At 51.2% G+C, this 22662-nt stretch overlaps 1 protein-coding gene across 5 annotated transcripts in view; it reads left to right on the top strand.

Annotated features, from left to right (window-relative positions):
- The window catches only part of Sh3pxd2a (SH3 and PX domains 2A), a 197635-nt gene that overhangs the window by 124279 nt on the left and 50694 nt on the right, over positions 1-22662 (top strand). For 4 of the 5 annotated variants that reach the window (XM_051146743.1, XM_051146740.1, XM_051146744.1 and 1 more), the window contains one exon: positions 21002-21046. The exons of the other annotated variant lie outside the window; for it this stretch is intronic. In XM_051146743.1, the coding sequence (XP_051002700.1) occupies positions 21002-21046 (45 nt within the window). The remainder of the gene's footprint in view (positions 1-21001; positions 21047-22662) is intronic. 5 annotated transcript variants of the gene reach the window in all.

The following is a 22662-nucleotide window of genomic DNA, read 5'->3' as shown; positions in this document are numbered from 1 at the left end:
CAGGCCAGCCTGATAAAATCATCTTCTCACTTAAGGTTCCTGCTTCCATATGACTCTAATGTGTATCAAACTGACAAAAACTGACCAGCACACTTGAGTTTCCTAGCTCAGGCCCACAGTTTGTCGGTCATGTGACCTTGGACATGTTCCTTCAGCTGGAGCTCACCTGTTTTCCTGTGTGAGTCAGAATTCGGCTGGAGAACCTTAAGCAACAGAGGACAGATAGTAAGAGATTTTATTGTAATTGACCATGACTTAACCCCAGCACTCAAAAGGCTGAGTTCAAGGCCAGCCTAGACCTTATAGGAGGGAAGGAACCAGGGTGTGGGGGCTATTGTTAGGAACAGGTTTACACACCAGCAGGGCTGTCTAGGCTAGCCTGAACCCATAGAGCAGCCCTGAAGAAACCAAGATTGGACCCCAGGCACAGGCTGGGATTGCTGTCCACCTGTGTGGGTCTTCAGGGAGTCTCGGCTTTCCGTGCAGCGCAGCTATGGCTTCTTGGCTCCGGTCTCCCTCACTTCCGCCTCAGTCCTGGACAACATCCACTAAGGATAGGCCTTAGCCACCAACAGAAAAATGTTTTGTGAAAATGACTGCATGTGTTCGGGCTGGCTGGCCTCTCTAGCTGAATGTCACACCTGCTTGACTAGCAACTGCAGAAGCACTCTGGAGGGAGCGGGTGAACCCATACATTTTGAGGGCCTCCTGCCAACCAGCAGCAGCAGCAAAGGCCAGAAGTAGCTGTGGTAGCTCCTTATGGTGGGCAGACATTCTTCCCAGGGTCCTCAGGGGCAAAGGAGCCCCCCAGCAGGGCTTCCCTTCCCAGTTCCCACTGCTCCCAAGAAAGATGATTGAGTTCTAAGAGTCGCCACTAGGGGGCGCAGTGGAACCACAGCTTCCGTGTGCAACCACTTGCCACGCAGAGGAGCCTGCTGCTCCTCCTTTCCGAGCTCCAAATTAAATGCAAATAAGGTTGCTCAAGAGTATTGCAAGATTGTTCTCTTGGGCAAGTGTCAATGTTCCTGGCGAAGTCGTTTACTCTGTACTTAGAAAAGCGGTGAGCTCAGCCTGCCTTCCATCATTAAGCAGTCTTTTTGTTGTTTTTGGTTTTGTTGTTGTTGTTGGTTTTTGAGACAGGGTTTCTCTGTGTGGCCTTGGACTCACTTTGTACACCAGGCTGGCATCGAACTCACAGAGATCCGCCTGCCTCATTGTAACCAGTCTTACCGGGCCCACTTAATGAGATGAGCCCTGATGTGGTTCTGTTGTTGAGTTGAGAGTTTACGGTTTGGCATCTAACACACAAAAAAGACTCAATCATAGTATTTATTTTCTCTTTGTGAGCTCCAAAGGAGTGTAGATTCTGACCCAGAATGCCTGCTTTGTGCCCTAGTTCTGCCTACTATATGCTCTCAAGTGAGCCCCATCTTCCTTGTGCCTCTGTTTCATCTATAAAATGGTACGCAGGAGGCTGCAGAGAGAAACCCAGGATCCTCTAGGAGAGGGTGCTGGTGTAGGCTCCTCCCCACTCCAGAACAGGCAGCAAGTAGATGTCATGTGTGCATGGGTGCCTGCAGAAGCCAGAAAAGCCCGTGAGATGCTTGGCACTGTAGTAACAGGTGGTTTGTGAGCTGCCTGAGTAGATGCTGAGAACCGAACCCAGGGCCTTTGGAGGAGCAGCAAGATTCTTAACTGCGGAGCCATCTCTCCAGCCCTGTGTTTCAGCCTCCTGAGAGGCACAGTACAGGCCTGTGTCCGTAAGCCTGGCTATGAGCTTGGGCAGCTTTGTTGCTTTGTTTTTGTGTTTAAGATTTGCTTATTATATATTCATTATTTTGCCCGCATGTGTGCCTGTCCTCCACAAGAGGGCACCAGAACTCATTATAGATGGTTGTGAGCCACCATGTGGTTGCTGGGAATTGAACTCGAGACCTTTGGAAGAGCAGACGTTGCTTTTAACCACTGAGCCATCTCTCCAACCTGCTTTGTTGCTTTGTTATTTCTTTGATTTTAATTGTTCTTACTTTAAGAGCTTTTAATTTTATAACCTATTATAAAATTCTTGAGAATAAAAACATCACATATTTGAAAAAAAATTTTATGTGTGTAGGGTTATGTGTGACATATATGGAGGTCAGAAGGCAACATGTGGGAGTTGGTTCTCTGTCTACCATGTGAGGTCCAGGGAGCGAGCCCAGGTCATCCCCCTGGCCCCTTGCTTTGTAACTTTTGAGCAGTCTCCTTCTGTAACCCAGGCTGGCCTTGAACTCACGGCAGCCTTTCTGACTCAGCCTCTCTTGTACAGGATTAGACACATGAGCCACTGTGCCTGGCTAAGTTTAGTTTTTATTATTTTTTAAGTTTATTTATTTATATCTTAAATTTATTTTATGTTTGTCAGTGTTTGCCCTGGGACTGGAGTTACAGGTGGCTGTGAGCCACAATGTGGGTGCTAGGAATTAGACCCAGGTCCTCTGAAAGAGCAGCATGTGCTTTTAACTACTGAGCCATCTCTCCAACCCACTAAGTTCTGTTTTAAACAAAGTATATTTTTTCTAATAGTAAGGCTTACCCATAAGTACTGGCAAGGCTTACCCATAAATACTGGCTACGATAAAAAGCTATCTTATCTAGAAAAGCTGGGCCCTTCTTTTCCTTTTTTGTTTTGTTTTGGTGTTGGTTTTAGAGACAGGGCTTCTCTGGGTAGTCCTGGATGTCATGGAATTCCATCTGTAGACCAGGCTGGTCTTGAACTCAGAGACCTGCCTATGCTTGCCTCCCAAGTGCTAAGATTAAAGGCGTGTGCCACCACCACCCAGCCCACTTTTTAAAATACATATTTTGGGGGCTGGAGAGATGGCTCAGAGGTTAAGAGCACTGACTGCTCTTCCAGAGGTCCTGAGTTCAATTCCCAGCAACCACATGGTGGCTCACAACCATCTATAATGAGATCTGATGCCTTCTTCTGGACTGCAGGTGTACATGCAGGCAGAGCACTATATACATAATAATAAATAAATCTTTAAAAATAAAATGCATATTTTTACATTTATTTATGTGCACATGTGTGCACATGCATGCACCACAGCATGCATGTGAAGGTTAGAGGACAGTTTATGGACATTACTTTTCTCCTTCCACTGTGTCCTTCTCAGGAATCGAACTCAGGTCGTCAATCTTGGTGGCAAGCCCCTTCACCTGCTGCACTATCACGTCAGCCCCCACTCTTCTTTTATACATAAAGTAGCCAAGAGTGCCCACTTGCCCAGGGTTAAAGTTGGACAGAGCTTGGTTTCCTGCTGGCTCCAGAAGGCCCTGGCACCCAGTGAGGTGTGAGGAGACCTACAGTGCAGCTGAGCCAGCAGATCCCTGAGGCCTTGGAGGTTTGCTTTTCCCCGAGTTAGTGCTGACCAGCCATCTTCCTGCAGAGTACTGGCTTCTGCCTCTCTAAGGCATTTGCTGGCTCCTTGCCCATGGAATGCCCATCCCCCCCCCTGGTGGGGAAGGATGCTGTCAGGGACTGCGGAGGCAGACCAGAGAAAGCAGGAGAGATGTCACCCACGGAGGAGAGGCAGGAGCTGTGGGGAGAGGAGAAAGGGCTGGGGTAGGAGAAGGGTGAGATGAAAACTAGAGAGGCAGCCTTGGAGAATGTAGCATTCCCACTATTTCCAGGGCTCCCTGATCTACTTAAACCAGTCGTCCCCAGTGGAAGACCTGGGCTGTTTTGTGAACACAACCAAAATCCTCCTGGCGTCCTCCTTTGGCTAGGCCCCCAGTGAGCAATGTCTTGTCTTGTCCAGGCGTCTGGCACATCTCCCCCGGGGCTGTGTTTTGAAACAGTTTCACTTTTTATGGCACTGGCTCCTCAGCCTCGCGTCACCCCTGAAATACAAAGCCATCTAATTGGAAACGAGGCTGATTGGTGGCGTTTCACGGCTAGCCACGTGGCAGCGATGTGAATGGAGTGCCAGTACTGCTCACGTGTTGTGCGCTTCCGCATACGTGGGTGCATGCCACAACTCCAGCCAAGGCAGCACCCACTGCTCAGCTGGCCTGGACACACGACAAAGCCGCCGTGCAGGAGGGGGAGCACTTCCCAGATCCTGGAATCTCAGGAAAGAAGTAGAGATAGCCTTGAGGCCCTGTATCCTGCTGTGTCTGTCCACATCTCCCATTCCCCCCCCTTCCCCTCCCCTCCCCCCTCCCCGCCCCCTTTCTCCTGTTAGGAAAGTAGGAAGCTGGGCCTGCTCACTAAAATGTAGATTTTTCAGGACAACTAACTCAGCATGGACTCTCAAGGATTGTTTTGTTTTAAGACCGGCCTCCTGTAGTACAAGATGGCATTAAATCCTCTTTGTGATGAGGCTAACCTCGAACTCCTGATCCTTCTGCCTCTGCTTCCTGTGTGTGCTGGGATCATAGACACGAGCCTATACTATATTGCGGAAGGATTCTTTTATTATCATCATCATGGAATTTTATGCATGAGGGCTCTATCTACACATAAAGCCTGCACACCAGAAAGGGGCATCAGATCCCAGTATAGATGTTTGTGAGCTACCAGGTGGTTGCTTGGAATTGAACTCGGGACCTCTGGAAGAGCAGACAGTACTCTTAATTGCTGAACCATGTCTCCAGCCTGCTGCCTAAGAATTCTTAAGCCAACCCAGGCTTACGTTCTGTAGACTGATGGCCACACTCAGGCTTGATAGACAGTGAAGCTGGCAGGAAGCCTGTCATTGGATTCCCCCTGTTCTTGGACCAGCTCTTTGAAGATGCTTACAGTTGGAGGTAACTTGCAAGGAGCTGTCAGGAAACAAGGTTCTAAACCCAGCACTCCTAAAACACTGGGCTGGACTAATGCTGGGCCTTGGAGATCGGCTGCCTAATACCGCCCCCCCCCCCCCCCCAAAGCTGGCCTCATCACGAGGCAGTGGTGAGACTCTGCCATAAGGCTTTGGTCCTGGAGAAGAAGGCACCCAAGTTGTGGTCCAGCAAAGAAGTGCTTCCCACCACAGGCCTCAGCCAGGAAGCGCGTGTTGCTCACTCCAGCTTTCTGGTTTATAGACATGTGACATTGGGGCAACACTTCCAGTAACGATGAGGCCAGTGGAAAAACAAAGACTCGAGGGAAACGCGCCCTGCTTGTTGTTTTAGCGCCTTTTTCTGATCTAAAGTTACTTAGTTTAGAAACAGAAATGTGCCATGTGGAACTTGGTTGGCTCACAGCCTTTTTATAATTGGTCAGTTTCGAAATGGGAAGGCAGCGAGATGTTTCCAAAGTTTCAGGAGACGTAGAAGTTTGCAGGAAAAGCATGCTTTTTTCCCTGAGTTTCTCTTTGCCCCCTTGGATCCTGTTGTCACCAACAGCTGGCATAAGGAAGGACTGAGTTAACATTAGGACAGGTGACTTGCATTAAGATAGCTGGGCCATGTCAGGATCCCGTCACACTCTTGGGGTCAGAGGAACACTGGCTCCTTGTCGCTCCTTCCCAGCTCTGCTTCTGACTTGTACGTGAGGTCCATCTGTGGTCCCAGAGACAGTGTTCCCTTCATCTCTGGGGTCTCCCTAGCTCACCTGGGATCCCTGTAGGCTCCCTGAGCGTTGAACAAGATCCAAGGGAGTCTATAACCATTCCCGCAGGAGGATGAGGTCCTTGGAAAGCAGAGATGACAGGCCAGTGACCAAGGCCAAACTAAGACCGCCTTTGTAGGTCAGCATGGCCTCATGGAGACCTTGCACAGATGTAGACACCCTCCCTCCATGCACAGGTGCCCCAGCTCCCCACTTCACACCACCAGTCTCGTGGCCCCTAGGTCATCATTTACATTTGATCCCAGGGTTCTGATTTCAGAGCCCATCCCCACACTCCTGTCCTCTGCTCCAGGCCAGTGCCTGTGCACAGCAGTGGCATTCTGGGAGACACGGGGTGGGGGGGGGGTCCTTGAAGGCTAAATAGATAGGAAGCAAATTTCCGAGAAAGTGCTGGGTTAAGATCTTCTCTCCAGAGCTGTGTGGCTGCTGCTGGACCTAGAATTGGCCTCCTGTGCTCTGGCCATGGCTGGCTTATCTATTTGTTTACTGAGTAACTGAGAGAACCTGCTGTGTGCCAGTCTGTATGGTCCCAGCCCCAGGGATGAACGTGAGGAGGTCTTTGTCTTCCAGGACCCCCAGTTGGATGGGAGAATAAGTCCACCAGCGGGTCAATAAACATAATAGCACAAATACCATAGGTGGGTGGGGTGAGCCAATCCAGGCACATAGACCTGCCAGGGAAGTGCTAGGCCTCCTGCAGCTAATTTACTTATTATTCATGTACTTTTGTTGTGCTAGGGTGTGTCACTTTTCTATTGCTGTGACAAAACATGGTGAGACAAAACACCTAAGACAAACACTGCTATAGTAACTTATAGCAGAAAGAGTTTAATTGGGCTTATGGCTCCGTAGGGTTAGAGTCTGTGATGGTGGGGATGTAGGCGTGGCAACAGGTGGCTGAGCAGCCGGCTGAGAGCTCATACCTTGGCCCACACGCAGGAGACAGCACACTGCTGATTGTAGGAGACTTTTGAGACCTCAGAGCCTATCCCCACTGACACACCTCATCCAACACAAGGCAACACCTCCTAATTTCTCCCGAACAGGTACACCAACTAGGACCCAAGCATTCAAACATATGATCTTATGGGGCGGGGGATGCGGGGCGGCTCACATCCCCATTTAAACCACCACCTGGGGGTTAAACCTCACACATGCTAAACACGTTGTCTATCACTGAGCTATATATCCCCCAACACTGCCACACACACACACACACACACACCCCTTGTATCTTATTTTATTTTGTATTTTGAGACAAAGCCTAGCTAAGTTGTCTAGTGTCCTAGCTAGGGTTTCTGTTGCTGATAAAATACCACAACCAAAAACAATGTGGAGAGGAAAAGGTTTTATTGTTATTTGTTTTTTTTTAATCTTACAATTCTGAGATCCCACTCTATTACTAGGGGGGAGGCAGGCTAGAAACCTGAAGCAGAAACTCAAGCAGAGGCCATGGAATAACACCACTGACTGGCTTGTTCCTCCTGGTCCTCTCAGCCTGCTTTCCTACACCATGCAGAACTGATGCCTAGGAGTAGTCCCGCCCACAGTGGGCGTAACCTCCCACATCAGTCCAGCATTTTCTTGAATAAGTTTTTTTCCCAGATGACCCTAGCTCATGTCAAGTTGACATAAAAACTAGCCAACACACCCATGCTGGCCATGAATTTGTACATTTCCCGCCTCGGCCTCCTGAATGCCCAACAGAGGGAAGACAACTGTGCAGAAGATGACTGGCCAGTTACAGCACTTAGTGGCCCAGCGTGCAAACATATCCTATGGCTGGCTATGGTGGCATATGCCTGCAATCCCAGTGGAGGACCAGGAGCTCATTGACATGCTCAGCTACATAGCAAGTTGAAGGCCAGTCTGGGTTACATTAAGACATTGTCTCTAAACTTAAGGCATGGGACTATTTTTTAAAAAGCCTATTACCTGGGACATTGAGACACATGGGTCATGAGTTTGAGGTCAGCCTAGGCTACACAGTATCTCAGTAAGGAAACAGAGTAAGTTGGGCATCTAGTTTCTCCACATCTCCAGGTACCCTGGGAACTGTTTCAGAGACATAACGGTCTGATGATACCACTGGCTAATAGAAATAGTGTGCCGGAATGAGAGAAAACTTGCTCTTGGGGCCTCCTCCAGCCTCTGGTTAATGGGGATCCTTGGGCAGTGGCTCAGAGACACTTGTTCACACCTGTAAAAGGGGGGCAATAGTTCTAACTGGCTTCCTGGCCACGGTCCCCACCTGGGTATCTGGCATCAGGACACGCTCCTCTTCTTAGCACAAGGAAACATGGACTGGTATAAGAGAAGTAGTCTGCCCACCGTGAGCAGGAAACACAAGGACTGAGAATCTGTGCGCTGCACATTGTCCTTTCTCCCTGGAGGGAAGGAAGCTGGGCCTGTGCTGTGGTATGGAAGGGTTAACTCCACCCCCAGAGCTCCCCTGACCAGCAGCCTTTCTCTGCAGCTGCTTTCTGGACAAAGCTTAGTCACGTGAGCACCAGCTGTGGGGATTTCCCCAGCAGTGAAGCATGCATGCATGCATCTGTGTGTGTGTGTGTGTGTGTAAGTGTGTCCGCCCGCGTGCTTCGCTTAGTATGCACAACTGTTTAGCGGTCATCTGTGAATGCAGAGGACATTCTGCATTCTGACCAAACCCTTGCAGAGCAGGGGTGGGCCAAGTCAGGAGAGGCCCAGGGGCTTTTCTAGCAGACGCTGTGGGGGAGGGGTTGACTGACCCTGGATTCCACCAGTCATGGTAGATAAGTATGTTGTCCTTGCACAGGCTCCCATTTCCTGTGACAGCCATCTTGCCATAAGCCTGTATTGGTTATGGGGGTTTTGGTTTTTTTTTAAAGCCCTTGGAAGGCTTTGAAGCAGATGTTGCCAGGCAGCCTTTCTGGGCTGTTGGGTTGGGCCTGAGGGCTGTGGTGCCCAGGAAGGTCAAGGGCATTCCCCAGCATCAGAATGCCTGCATGTGGCTCAGGAGGGTAACTTGAGACTAGACCAGTGGTTCTCAACCTTCCCAATTCTGTGATCCTTTAACACAGCTCCTCATGTTGTGGTGACCCCAGGGTTGTGGCTAATTTAGAGGTATGGCCTAATAAATGCTTATTATTAGGCTGTAGTTATGATGGCAGTATTTTCTAACCCACTAACAATCAGTCAGAACATAGACGCCTGATGTATCTTAAAATGAGCCTTTACCCGGGGCAAGGCAGATGTTACCTCCTAAGCCGTCCTCCAATAACTCCCAGTCTCCATCCCATTCCATCTGCTTCTAATAATTTCTATCTGGGCTACCTCCCATCCATAACCCCAAAATACTTGTTATTGTTGCTCGTTTTGGCCATCTCTTTCTGTGAGGAACTTCAGAATTCCTCCTCTGGGGCCACACGGCTCTTTTCCTATCCCATGGTGGTTCTCCGCCTCCTTCCTCCTCTGTCCATCTCTCGTCTAAGATCCTCTCAGTCTTCAAAGCCCACCAGCCTTAGCCACACCTATTCCATTTGCCTGCCCAGGTGTGTCGACTTTTTACTGGTCAAGTAGGAATAAGTTTTTAGGTAAGATTACATAGCAATACTTGAGGCACATTAAAGGACAGCAAGCGTAATTAGCATCAAAATACATCAGAACAACCTCCACTACCCAGCTGTAAATAGCTGTAATTCTGCTACTGTTATAAATTGTAATGTAAATATCTGATAATGGGCCCCCAAAGGCATCACAACCCACAGGTTGAGAATGGCTGGACTAGATTAAGGTCAGGGACACAGGCTTCAAGTAAGCTTGGGCTCCTGTCATCCACTGAGGTTGATCTGGGCACTGAGTATGTGAGGTGTGGAAGGATGGTAGGCAGGCTTAGGACAAAAGGACCATCAAGGCCAACTGGAGAGACACAGCAGTTTGCGTGTGTGTGCTAGGAACGGAACCCAGGGTCTTTGTACATTCTAGGCAAGTGCTCTAACACTGGGATATGCACCTAGCCTAGCTCAGGGTGTTTTTACTCAACACGTTCTGTGTGCCAAACATTTGCTAAGATTATAGCCCCAGCAGGCATTCTGGAGCTAGTTGAAACTGTACAGGGCAAAGATGAATGAGATAGACCAACCTTAAAAGATGGCTATCCTGGGGGCTGGAGAGATGGCTTGGAGGTTAAGAACACTGACTGTTCTTCCAGAGGTCCTGAGTTCAATTCCCAGCAACCGCGTGGTGGCTTACAACCATCTGTGAGATATGGTGCCCCCTCCTGGCATGCAGGTGTACAGTCAGGAGGAACATTATACACATAATAATAAATCTTTCTTTTTAAAAATGGGCATCCCTCCAAAAAATGGATAACCCCTGCCAGCCTGTCCACCAGGCAAAGGCTTCTGTGACAACTTCCCTGTCCCACCAAAAAAAGAAACAGTCTAGACAGGAAGCCATTGAAGATGGCTTTTTTAAAAGATTTATTTATTTATTATGTATACAGTGCTCTGCCTGCATGTACACTTACACAACAGAAGAGGGTATTAAAACACATTATATATGGTTGTGAGCCCCCAGGCAGCTGCTGGGAATTGAACTCAGGAACTTAGGACCTCTGGAAGAGCAGTCTGTGCTCTTAACCTCTGAGCCACCTCTCCAGTCCCTGAAGAAAACTCTTAAAAAGTATGATAGGGATCTGGGTATGGTGGTGCACACCTTTAATCCTAGCACTTGGGAGGCAGAGGCAGGCAGATCTCTGTGAGTTCAAGGCCAGCCTGGTATACAAGGTGAGTCCAGGACAGCCAGGGCTACACAGAGAAACCCTGTCTCAAAAAACAAAAATTGTGATAGGATGCTGAAGTGTAGCTCTTCACAGTTGGGTTTGGGGTGGGGAGGGCTCAGCTTTCTTTCAGGAGCTGGCCACTGGGAATGTGACCATGCTCCAGTGAGTATATGGGCAGCACACATTGCACTCTTCTTCTTCTTCTTCTTCTTCTTCTTCTTCTTCTCTTCTCTTCTTTCTTCTCTTCTCTTCTTCTTCTTCTCTTCTTCTTCTCCTCTCCTCCTCTTCTCCTCCTCCCTCCTCCTCCTCCTCCTCCTTCTTCCTCCTCCTCTTTCTTCTCTCTTCCTTCTTTCTTCTCTTCTTCTTCTTCTTCTTCTTCTTCTTCTTCTTCTTCGTCTTCTTGTACAAGGGTGGAGGGGTGGCCCTGGGAGGACTGGGAAGTAAATGTGATCTGGGTGCATTATGGGAAATTTCCAAATAACCTTTAAAAAGATTGTGTTTAAAAAAAGGGATGTCCCCAACTTCAGTTCAGATAAGAGCCCCTAACCTGGCCTCTACAGCTTGTGACCCTTGCTCAGAGTCAGGCCCTATTATACCAGTAAGGTTTTTAGGGCTCACCCTGACTCTCTCTCCCAGGCCACTCCATGAGCCTCCGAGAAGGACACCCTGTAGAGGTGGCGTGGAGAGAATCAAGCAGGTAGCCAAGGCTGCCAGACCGCCTCAAGGCAGGGGCTTCTGGAGCAGACAGGGTAGCTCGGGGGGGGGGGGGGGGGGGGGAGGAAAATGTACTGTGTACATACTGTCTGTCCGTCCTCCTGTGCTGAGTGGCATCCAAAGGAGCAGGATCTGCAGCAGGGCCCGGCAGCGCATACGGGCAGCACTCTCTAAATAGCTGGCAGTTGATTCTTTTGATGATCTGATAACCAGAGTCCACAGTGAGAGACAGGATGTTCTGCTCCACACTGTCCGGGGTGGAAATGTCCGTCCTGAGCATGCTGCCTGTAACTCCCTCCCTATGCTCCTTCCCTCCCATTTGGCTCCTGAAGGGGCTGGCCAAGGGCTATAGGCCTGTGGTGGCGGCAGCGGCAGCTGACTGGCTTATTGAAGTCACTGGCCCATTTCTGAGCTGCTTTTGTGTGTATGTGACCTTACACAGTGGCCTAGGTGGGGGCTGCCGGGGAGGGGTGGAGGAGCGGCTGGGAGATGGCTCAGTAAATCGGGTGGACCACCAAGGCAGACCACCCAGTGGAGGGAGTGGCTGGGATGCTGGGATTCTCAGACTTTAGGAGAGGTAAGGACCTGAGAGCTGAGGGGGAGGCCACACCCAAGGGGCTGTGTGGGGTCAAGCTGCAGCTGCTGGAAGCAGATGCTGGGGGGGGGGGGCGCCCATCCACTGCTCCACTCAGTGCTCCTCTGTCTGCCCACACATTTCCCAGTGTGGCCACCTGTTTCAGCAGTGTGCTGAAGCCCCTCCCCCAGACAGCTGAGTGGTCCTAGTGGTGGCTTTCCTTGCACCACTAGGCTAGGTGACCTGGTCTCAGCCTTGGCTTGGGCATCCTTGTTTTTGGTCCTTTAAGCTGTGGACCCCTCCCATCTCCCCACCTGAGCAGACAGTCGGCCTGTTTTCCTTGAGCAGCTCAGGCCTCAGGATCTAGTACATTCCTGCCGGAGGCTGGGCTGACCCTTGTGGAGCCTGGGTTCTGGGAAAGGCAAGACTCTGGGGAAGGAGACCTTTGTAGCTGCAAAATGTAAGAACATGGCTGCTTCTGCACAGAGGAGCACAGCAGAAATAAATAAGGCCAGAGGGGAAGACCAGAAAGTGATGGCTCCCTTTAGGGTCCCAATTCCTACCTGCTTGCTCAGGCTCAACCCTGACACCCTCTCTTTCTTGCTATGGGGCCTTGGGACAGGACTTTGGCTCCCCTGAGCTTCGGTTGCCTTGTCTGTGGAAGGCAGATTACTGTAAGGATTAAGTGATGAAATGTACTTAACCGTTCAGCACTGTGCCCCACTCTCCGCGTCCAGTTCAGTGGGAAGTGATGTCATCTACCTGAACCTTAGGCAAGTGGCTTTCTCTCTCTCTGGCCTCGAGTTACCACATGATCTTCCTGGCCCTTGTGATGAGACCAGGCAGCCAAGGATGTAGCACAGAGAGGAGACTGGAGACATTTGGAATTTTCTTGTCTTTTAGCTCCCCATTGGTCACCCAGTGCCACTAAAATCCTTAAGTGCTTCCACCCACTTGGCTCTGAAGCTGCAGCCCAGCCACTTAGGGCTTGGGCAAAGCAAGCTACATAATTTAAAAAATGAAAACACGAACCTCTTGCTCATAAATGATGGATGCTTCCAGTCCCACTATAGCATTAAGCTATCCCAGGGCCCTTGTCTCAGTGTACAGGATCCCAGAAGGCTATGCAGAGCAAGCCTCTAGGAAGCAAGCCTGCCTGAGAGGCTGGGAGGAGGACGCAGGGCATGTGGCGGAATCATTGCTGTGGTGGCAGTAACCCCTTGCTCCTCAGTCCAAGATGAAGGGTTCCCTCATCAGTGGGTTCGCATAAGGGGCTGTGGCTTCTGCTCATGTCCCCTTCCCAGCGCTGCCCATCTGAGAAACAGTTCATAGACCATCTTGGGCCATGCTCTGTTATAGGAACAGGGTTCCTGAGGCCAGGTCTCATGTAGCCCAGGGTAGCCCCAAATTTGGTCTGTAGCTGAGGATGACCTTGAGTTTCCGGCTCTCCTGTCTCTGCCTCCCAAGTGGTGGAATTCCAGGGAAGGGCCACCACCCCTGGCCTTATATCCTACTGGGATTTGAACCCACAGCTTCACACATGCTAGGCAAGCACTCTCCCAACTGAGGCATGTCCTCGGCCTTGAGACTTGGGTAATTTATAAAGAAAAGGGGTTTAGGCAGGTTCAGTGGGGCATGCTTTCATTCTCAGCACTGGGGAGGCAGCGGCAAGAGGATCTCTGAGTTTGAGACCAGCCTGGTCTACAAAGTGAGTTCCAGGACATCCAGGGCTTCACAGAGAAAAGGGTTTATATTTTGGTTCAAGGTTCAGGAGGCCAAAAAAGCCCATGGTCATATAGCTGCCTCGGCTCTACAGCAGACAGCAGACAGGCCAGCAGGCAGGCATGTGCAGAAGGGACAGATGAGGCTTGAGACCCTGTTGTGCCTGCTCCTGCTCTGTAACACACCATGAATCAGGTGGGGCCATTGTAACAAAAGGAGCCATTGTGTGTCCATGGCAGACAGTGGGGGAGACAGGGGCATGCTCGGCTCACCAAGACAGCTGTTGCTGCTGCTACTGTTAATTACAGGGCTGAAAGTGGTGGCCAGGTTTCCTGGTGGCATAATCAAAAAGGGAAAGAAGCACCTGGAATCTAAGGAACTTAAGAATCTGGTCAGGGAGCCGGGCGTGGTGGCGCACGCCTTTAATCCCAGCACTCGGGAGGCAGAGGCAGGCGGATCGCTGTGAGTTCGAGGCCAGCCTGGTCTACAAAGTGAGTCCAGGATGGCCAAGGCTACACAGAGAAACCCTGCCTCGAAAAACCAAAAAAAAAAAAAAAAAGAATCTGGTCAGGGGCTGGGGAGATGGCTCAGCAGTTAAGGGCACTGACTGCTCTTCCAGAGGACCCGGGTTCAATTCCCAGCAACTACATGGCGGCTCACGACTGTCTGTAACTCCAAGATCTGACACTGTCACATAGACAGACAACGCAGGCAAAACACCAATGCACATACCAATAAAGGTAAATAAACAAAAAGAAAGAGAGAAACTGGCCCTGTGCAGAGTCCAGCTGTAGCAAGGGAAGAGGAGGAAAGATCAGAAAGCTGCACACAGTACGAACAATAGAATTCCCAAAGAGGGAGCGGCCTCTCCTGAGATCCTGAAGGAGGGAAGGCCAGGGAGACCAGAGATTTCCATTCCATGGGGCCTGGCAGAATCTCTGAGCTGTAAAACTGGTAAAGGGGTGGTGGATCCACCCTGGTCCCATGAGCCTTTGGCTCACTGTCATCCTTCATAGAGTTTGGGCAGTGGGCAGCCCCCGGCTCTCTTGCTCCTCCACCTAGAACTGCTGCCCACTCAGGGCTTACTAGTTTGGAATGCAGAGATTGTTTTTCTCCAGGGAAGCATCCTGGGTTGGGGTGTGTGGACCTTGGTCTCCACAGCTCTGCAGTTGTTCAAGGTTAAGGGTTGGGGGGAAGGGGAGAGCGGGTGTCCTTTCCTCATTTAGACTAGCCAGGCAAGCCAGACCTTGGGGAGGGGAAGCTTCTGGAAGTTTATGGGTACCTGTCTGTGGTCCTTGGCTTCTTCCTCATCACCTAGAGCTGACAGGAACCAGGATCAGCCTCCCAAGTGTACACCAAACCCAGTGCTTGGCCACATCTGCAGACACTGGATTTTTCTCTGGGCCTAGATTCTTGCTGTGACAAGCACGGACACCATACATGACAAAAAAGACCCTGTCTCTGCGCTGTCTTACCGTCCTGGAACTCACAGCTTTTGCATGTGTGGATCATCCACTTCTTGTCATACCCTAGAGGCCTAACTCCTACCTGTCCTGGAGCTTTCCCAGCAGGGGCTCCTGTCAGTGTGAAAATACTGGGAAGAAGATGTGGTTTAGGCCGGTTCACTGCCAGACTATGCGAGGAAAGGAAGATCAGATAGTTGAATGTCCCACCTCAGCCTCTGTAAGTGGCGAAGTGAGCACAGGGCCCAGGCCTTTGCTACATGCACTTGGCTCCTCATCTCTGTCCCTGATGACATGTCCCCCCTTTTTTTCATGGCAATAGCACATAGCTGAAGAAACAGTTTAAAGGGAGGACAGCTTTGTTTTGGCTCATGGTGTCACAGAGGCACCCGTCTGTGGTCACTGTCACCTGAGCTCACGGTCTGAAGGCTTCTCCAGCTTGTAGCACTGTTGGGGGGTGCCTCGCTGATGGGTGTGGCTCACCAGGAACAGGCCACTGGAGGGCACAAGTGCTGCAGCTCTAGCTTTGCCTCCTGTTTCTTGGTCCACCAGGATGTGTGAGCAGGTTTTATTCCACACAGCTATGGCCACGAAATGAGCCTCCCCACCACGACAGACCGAAGCCAAGGATCCACATTCAGCTTTCTTCTCCAGTTGTTTCTGCCAGGTCACAGCGATGCAAATGGAACTAACAAATTCAGCTGCATGGCTGTTGGGCTGTGGAGAGCCAGAGCATCCTGGCAGCAAGGCCCTGCGGCAGAGCAAACTCTCTCACAGCTCAGGAGGGGGGGAGAGAGAGAGAGAGAGAGAGAGAGAGAGAGAGAGAGAGAGAGAGAGAGAGAGAGAGAAGGAGAGAAGGAAGGGAGGGGGCAGGGTGCATCCAGTGACCCACTTCCTTCCAGGTAGGCCCCACTTCCTACTTCTTTCCGCCTCCCATTCCACCCGTTAGGTCCAAGGTCTCCGGATCCAGTCAGTTCCTTGTGGTCCATCAGCTAGCGACCAGACTTCCAGTCTGGAAGCTTGTGGGAGATGTTTCTTCTCCCCCCCCTCTAAGATTTATATATTTATTTTATATATTTGAGTGCCCTATCTGTATGTATACCTGCACGTCAGAAGAGGGCATCAGATCCCAGTAGAGATGCTTGTGAGCCACCGTGTGGTTGCTGGGAATTGAACTCCGGACCTCTGGGAGAGCAGATGGTGCTCTTAACCACTGAGCCCCCTCGAGTGCTTCTTTTTCTCTGGCAAGACTGTCTTTTTCCAGTTCTCATCTAATCACATGTGTTATGGCAAGCACCAGCTTCCTGCCAGGAAAGTCTAGGACGTCAGACAACCACCTTAGCGATCTGAGTGCTGTCTTAGCGGTCTGAGTGCTGGCGGTGGCAGGTGTTGAGTGTCGAGGGCCACAGCAATTAAGCTCTTTGCCCAAGGCCACAGAGCTAGCTCTCCACAAGGCCCAGCGTGCACATTACCAGCTCCATACCTCTCATTTTGTAGCAGGCTGTGTCCCTTTTCTGCAGGACCCTGGCTTCTTGGTCAGTGGAGGAGAGGGGAGGGAAGCAGCAGCTGGCTTGTGTTGGTCACAGCTATTTCTTGGCTGTGCCTGCCTCTTGTCCCTGAGCCAGCAGCCCTTTCTGCTTGCTGGCTGGAGGGCCTGGCTGTAAGAGCCAGTGGCTCTCCTCTGTTCATCAGAAGGAGATGGAAGGGGTCCTTCCCACCCCGGGAGGAGCTTGCCAGGGCGGGCTGGGAGCAACAGGCCTGGATTTACTCTGCGCATCCAGGGACTGGGGGATGAATCGCCTTTAAAAACACAGGTTTGGGGGCTGGAGAGATGGCTCAGAGGCTAAGAGCACTGACTGCTCTTCCAGAGGTCATGAGTTCAATTCCCAGCAACCACATGGTGGCTCACAACCATCCACAATGAGATCTGGTGCCCTCTTCTGGTATGCAGTACATGCAGGTAGAGCACTGTATACATAATAAATAAATATAAAATCAAACAAACAAACAAAAAAACCCACAAGTTTGCTTCTAGTCTATTCCGTCTTCCTCTGAGGGCAGGGAAGAAAATGCCTGCGTCTCGAGGTTGTTGAAGCACATGGGTGCACGTTCATGTAGCTGGCCATATCCGGCCTACTTGGTGCCTCTGTGACTAATTTGTTGTTGTTGCTTTTATTTTTGTTTTTTCGAGACAGAATTTCTCTATGTAGCCCTGGCTGTCCTGGACTCCTTTTGTAGACCAGGCTGGCCTCGAACTCACAGAGATCCACCTGCCTCTGCCTCATGCATGCTGGGATTAAAGACATGTACCACCACACCCAGCTCCTGTGAATAAAATTTTATTGGGAGATGGCCCAGTCACTGTTTTTAGCATAATCACTGGATGGTGTGTGTGTGTGTGTGTGTGTGTGTGTGTGTGTGTGTGTGTGTGTGTGTGTTTGTTACTGAAGATTGACCCTATTCCTCAAATATGCTAGGCAAGCACTTTACCACTGAGCTACACTCCCAGTCCGCTTTATATTTTGAGTCAGAATGAAAGTGACCCAGGCAGGCTTTGAACTTCTGGTCAACCTGCAGCCACCTCCCAAGTGCTGGGACTAACAGTTTTCGCCATGCCCAGCCCACTTTTGCACTATAATGGCCGAGCCGAGCGGTCTTCCCAGAGACCACCCTGGATAGCAGACTAATTTCTTCCTGGGCTGTCCACACCCAGGCACAATGCCTTGCTGTGGTTCCCTGGAAGAGATTTGCCTTTCTCACAACACTTCCTCATGAGGAACCCAAAGGGAGAGGGAGCAAGATGTGAACTCAGGCAGGTAAGCGCCCCACCATTCCATCACACTCTGCCCTCCTTGTCTGCAGCCACTCAGAGCCTTGGTGGTCTCAGCCCCATGAGGGCAGTCCTGCCAGCTGCCAGGCTTGCTGAGAGACTCCGGCCTCAGACCCAGCCCTGATTGTCCATAATCCCAACTGACCCGATCTGAGGGCAATGCTGGGAGGTATCTCAGGCGCAGGGGTTTCTTGGTGTGTCTAGTGCATATGTCACTCTGCATCACCATCCTTCCATCCCCGGACCCTTGACTTCCCTGGTGCTCTCAGAGCTGAATGAAGCTGAGAGCCAGGCCCCTGCCAGCTACGTTATGGAAGTGTTGCTGGCAATGGTGGCGTCCTTAGTAAGCACTGGCAATTACTAGGCATTATGTTGTCCACTGCTATGCCTTCCGTTAGTCATCACAGCAACCAGCAAGGCAAGCATACCACTTCATCCTGAATCTCACAAGTTCGAGAATAGGCTTCGAGGTGCTTAAGATCGCTGGCTGCTTTTCCAGAGGGTTAGACTCCTGGCACCCACCTGGTGGCTCTCAGCCATCTGTTTCAGGCACCAAGCATGCAAGTGATACACAGCCGCATGTGCAAGAAAAATCACTCATATACACAGAATAAAATAAAAATAAAGTTATGAAAAAGAAATTTAATTTAGAAGAATAGGCTCCAAAAGAGTAAGTGACCTCCTTAAGGGGTGGGAGCCTGGGGCGGGGTGGGAGCCTGGGGAGGGAGCCTGGGGAGAGGTGGGAGCCTGGGGAGGGGTGGGAGCCTGGGGCAGGGTGGGAAGCTGGGCAGAGGGGGGAGCCTGGGGTGGGGTGGGAAGCTGGGGGAGGGGTGGGAGCCTGGGGCGGGGTGGGAAGCTGGGGAGGGGTGGGAGCCTGGGGAGGGGTGGGAGCCAGGGCAGGGGTGGGAACCTGGGGAGGGATTAATACACAGTATTAGCTGTGTAGCCTTGAGTGAGTAACTTGATCTCTCTGGTCCAGTCTGCAAAATGGAGGGGTAACAGTACCTGTTGGTGTAGGTTTGTCTTGAAAGGTAACTAGCCCATTTGTGAAATACTGATGCAAAGCTTGGCGGGCCATAGCTGCTGGGTCAGTGTTGGGTGCCGTTAATCTGCTGTGAGGAGGCTCCCCCCAGGCCACTGCTAGGTGGCCTTGCAAGGGTTTGCCTCACACACCCAGCCCAGCATGAGCCCTGTGATCGGCTCCTGCGGCCAGTGGTCTGCGCCAGGCCAGGTTCCATTCTATCTCATGGAAGCCTGGGGCGGACACTTACCATGTGAAAAATGTCTCCCTAACAGTGTGAGGTCAGAGGTATGTGCCCACCCCCTGAGTCCATCACGAGAGTAAATGGTCTGTTATGGGCAGATAGAGCCTGTGGTGTCCTTGGTGTTTATGGTGACCTTTGACAGTACAGAAGTGTCTGAGCCAGGGCTGGCCTGGTGACTCAGCTTGTGAAGGAGCTTCTGTGCGAGCCCTTCAACTCAAGCTTAACCCCTGGGACACATGGCAAGTGGAAAGACAGGACTAACCCCCTAAAGTTCCCCGGTGTCATGTACACCCAACGTATACATACACGCACAAACACACACATGCACACTTAAAAAATTAGAAATGTGGGGACTGGAGAGATGGCTTGGCAGGTAACAGCACTGGCTGCTCTTCCGAAGGATCTGGGTTCAATTCTCATCACCCACATGGGTGCTCATAACTATCTGTAACTCCTGTTCCAGGGGATCTGACACCCTCATACAGACATACATGCAGGCAAAACACCAATGCACATAAAATACAAATAAATAATTTTTTTTAAAAAAAGGGCTGGAGAGATGGCTCAGAGGTTAAGAGCACTGGCTGTTCTTCCAAAGGTCCTGAGTTCAATTCCCAGCAACCACATGGTGGCTCATAACCATCTATAATGTGATCTGATGCCCTCTTCTGGTGTGCAGGCATACATGAGGCACAATACTGTATAAATAATAAAAAATAAATAATTAGAAATGCGCCAGGCATGGTGGTGCACATCTTTAATGCCAACATTCGGGAAGCAGAGGCAGGTGGATTGCTGTGAGTTCAAGGCCAGCCTGGTCTACAAAGTGAGTCCAGGACAGCCAGGGCTACACAGAGAAACCCTGTCTCAAAAAACAAAACAAGAAAATTAGAAATGCTCATAGAGGTGACAGGTGGAGACCTTTCTACCCCATCACAGTGCTAATGGTGTCCTAGCGCATGGCTTGTTCCTCTACAGCACTTTGGTCTTATCCTCCCTCTTGTCAGGAGACACTGTTTCTCTGGTGAGGAAATTGAGATCCAGATAGGATACCATTGTCTGAGCCTAGAATACGGTCTTCATCTCCTGGCCACTAGCTCCTGGGTCCAGTGTGAAGTAACAGTCTCTTAAGAGCAGTGGTTCCCAACCTGTGGGCCGTGACCCCTTTGGTATTCTTTTTTGTTTGTTTGTTTGCTTGCTTTTCAAGACAGGGTTTCTCTGTGTAGCCCTGGCTCCCCTAGACTCGCTTTGTAGACCAGGCTGGCCTCGAACTCACATCGCAGAGTCCGCCTGCCTCTGCCTCCCAAGAGCTGGGATTAAAGGCGTGTGCCACCACGCCTGGCTTCCCTTTGGTATTCTAAACAATCCCTTCACAGGGGTCACCTAATACTTTTGGAAAACACAGATATTCACATTATGATCCATAAGAGGAAAAAAATTATAGTAATGAAGTAGCCACAAAAATAAATTTATGGTGGGGGGTCACCACCACATAAGGAACTGTATTAAAGGGTCGCAGTATTAGGAAGGTTGAGGGCCACTGCTGTAGGGAGTCTTCTGCCCCCTCAGGCCTGCTTCTTCCCTTGGTGGGTGCAGCTGAGGCAAGAGCTCAACAGAACTTCAAGGCATAGTAGATGTGGTACCATAAAACTAGAAAACTATCCTGACATTTGAGGTCCTGGGGCTGGTCTTCTGAGCCTGCTGGCCTTTGACAATCCTTGGAGCCACCAGGCCCCATGGGACCAGCCTCCCACATGGCTAAGGAGGCAGAGCCCAGCTGCCTTCTCCAACCCACACTAAAGCCGAATCCCATTGCAGGGAGGGCCTGGGTCAGGAATCTGCTTCAGAGGTTCCTGTGTTCCTACAGACACCTCATTATCCTAGCCAGTCTCTGTAATCATACGGGCCCACGCCCAGCAGTCATCCCAGGCCAGGAAATCACTCCCTCCCCTCCCCCGCCTTCCGCCCAGGGCGCCCTGAGCCTCAGTGTCTGCAGCCACACATCCGTGGTCCTCCTGCCTGCCTAACGGTTTTCTCTCCTGCTTCTCCTTGCTCTCCCGGGGACTCGGAAGTGTGGTTATCCAGCTGGGCTGAGTCTCCCAAGAAGGACGTGACAGGTACTGCCTTGCGTGCGTGCATGCATGCTTGTGAACATGTGTCCCAGCATGTGTGCTGGGGAGTTGGTGCCCACAGGCATGCTTCCCTTCATCTGCATGCAGGCTTTCCCACTCCCTGGGCCCTCTGCCTGCAGGGAGAACCCTTTGTAGTCCTCTCATGAGCTATGGAGCCTTGCAGAGCGGTGACCAGGTATCAGAGTGTGAGCGAGTGCTGGCTCAGTGCCTGTGGGTTTGAATCCCAGCTCAGCCATGCCCTGCCTGTGCTGCCCTGGGTGAGCTGCATAACCTTCCCAAAGGCATACAATGCCATCTCTGGGTCTCTCGGTGCCAGGGTAATGGTGGGCTGCTGTGATCTTTGACCTCATCACATCGACCTTCCCAGGGAGAGTAGCCAAAGAGGAGCCATCTCTAGCCTGAGGCAGCGAGTGAGCTTCTGATTCCCAAACCTACTTTCCAGAGATCTCTCTGGGGAGCTAGAGATCTGGAACACGGGGGGGGGGGGGGGGCCTTCCTGTGAGTGTGATTGTGGATCACAGTCCCCATATCCCAGTAGTTCAGAGCTTGGAATTGCCCCACGGCCTTTAGCTGCCTGGTGAGGTGCCCTTCGGGGCCCAGGAACCTAGCCTATATCTGGGGAAAGGGTCAGTTTTGCTGGCAAGACAGTAGGGCTTGAAGTAGATAGTGGGAGAGGGGCAGCATTTCCAGAAGACTCTTCAACAGGACCCTTTCCATCCTAAGAGCAAATATTCAGGCTGAGGGGTGGGGAGGTACGGCAGAGGACTGGGATAAAAAGAGGTCTTGGGCGAATTGCAGGGTCAAAGCTCAAGCTTTATTCCATATCCCCCCTCCCCCCTTACACCACTGCTGTTGGCAAGGAAGGGGGCGTTTAGCATCCTGGGAGACAGGCCAGGAGAGAAGGCAATAGGGGAGGTCCCCTTCCCTCTTGGTCGTCCTTATGGCGTTCCCTATGATGCCTGCCTGGGCCTGAGCTAATCACTGGGCTCCTGTCCCTTTTTCCCCTCTGCTCAAGCCAGCAACGCAGAGCACACTTGGCCCACGGCAATGCATTCTATTCACCAAACGTATAGCTGAGAGGCCAGCAGGCCCAGTGCAGCCTGGGAAGACTGAGGGACCGTTGGGGCTTGGTGGAGTGCCTAGGGTTGGGAGTGTCATGGAGAACCAGTGGCTGAGGTCCCATAAGACCTGGCTTCTCAAGATAAATCCAATTCTCTAGAGGCCCACACACACACACCCTAGAGTGGGGGGGGGGCAGCCAACTGGGAGTCCAGGGCTAGAGACTCCCAGCCTCGGTTTCCCTTATGGAATGTCGGGGGAATTCTGTCAAACAGGAGAGTCAGAGATCCCAAAGGATAGGGTCCTGGGGCTGCTTAGCCTGGCATCCAACCCAGAGTGGCCTGGGAGGCTCTGAGCTGGCTCTCTCTAGCTAGTAAACCTGTGCCTTCCTGGATATGGGTCTAGAAAAGGCGCATCACGGGGAAGTAGCTTTCAGCTTCCCTCTCCACCCTCCTGGTGCTGTGGCTTTTGCTATGATCTGCCTCTGGTAGTGAGGTCTCTAGTTCCTTCCATAGTCTCTGCTCTCTAACCAGCTGTTTGTA

This window comes from Acomys russatus, chromosome 5, assembly GCF_903995435.1.
Source record: "Acomys russatus chromosome 5, mAcoRus1.1, whole genome shotgun sequence".
Classification (NCBI taxonomy): Eukaryota; Metazoa; Chordata; class Mammalia; order Rodentia; family Muridae; genus Acomys; species Acomys russatus.
Note: the sequence above shows the minus strand (reverse complement) of the source record. Positions and strands in the feature narration are given on the sequence as shown.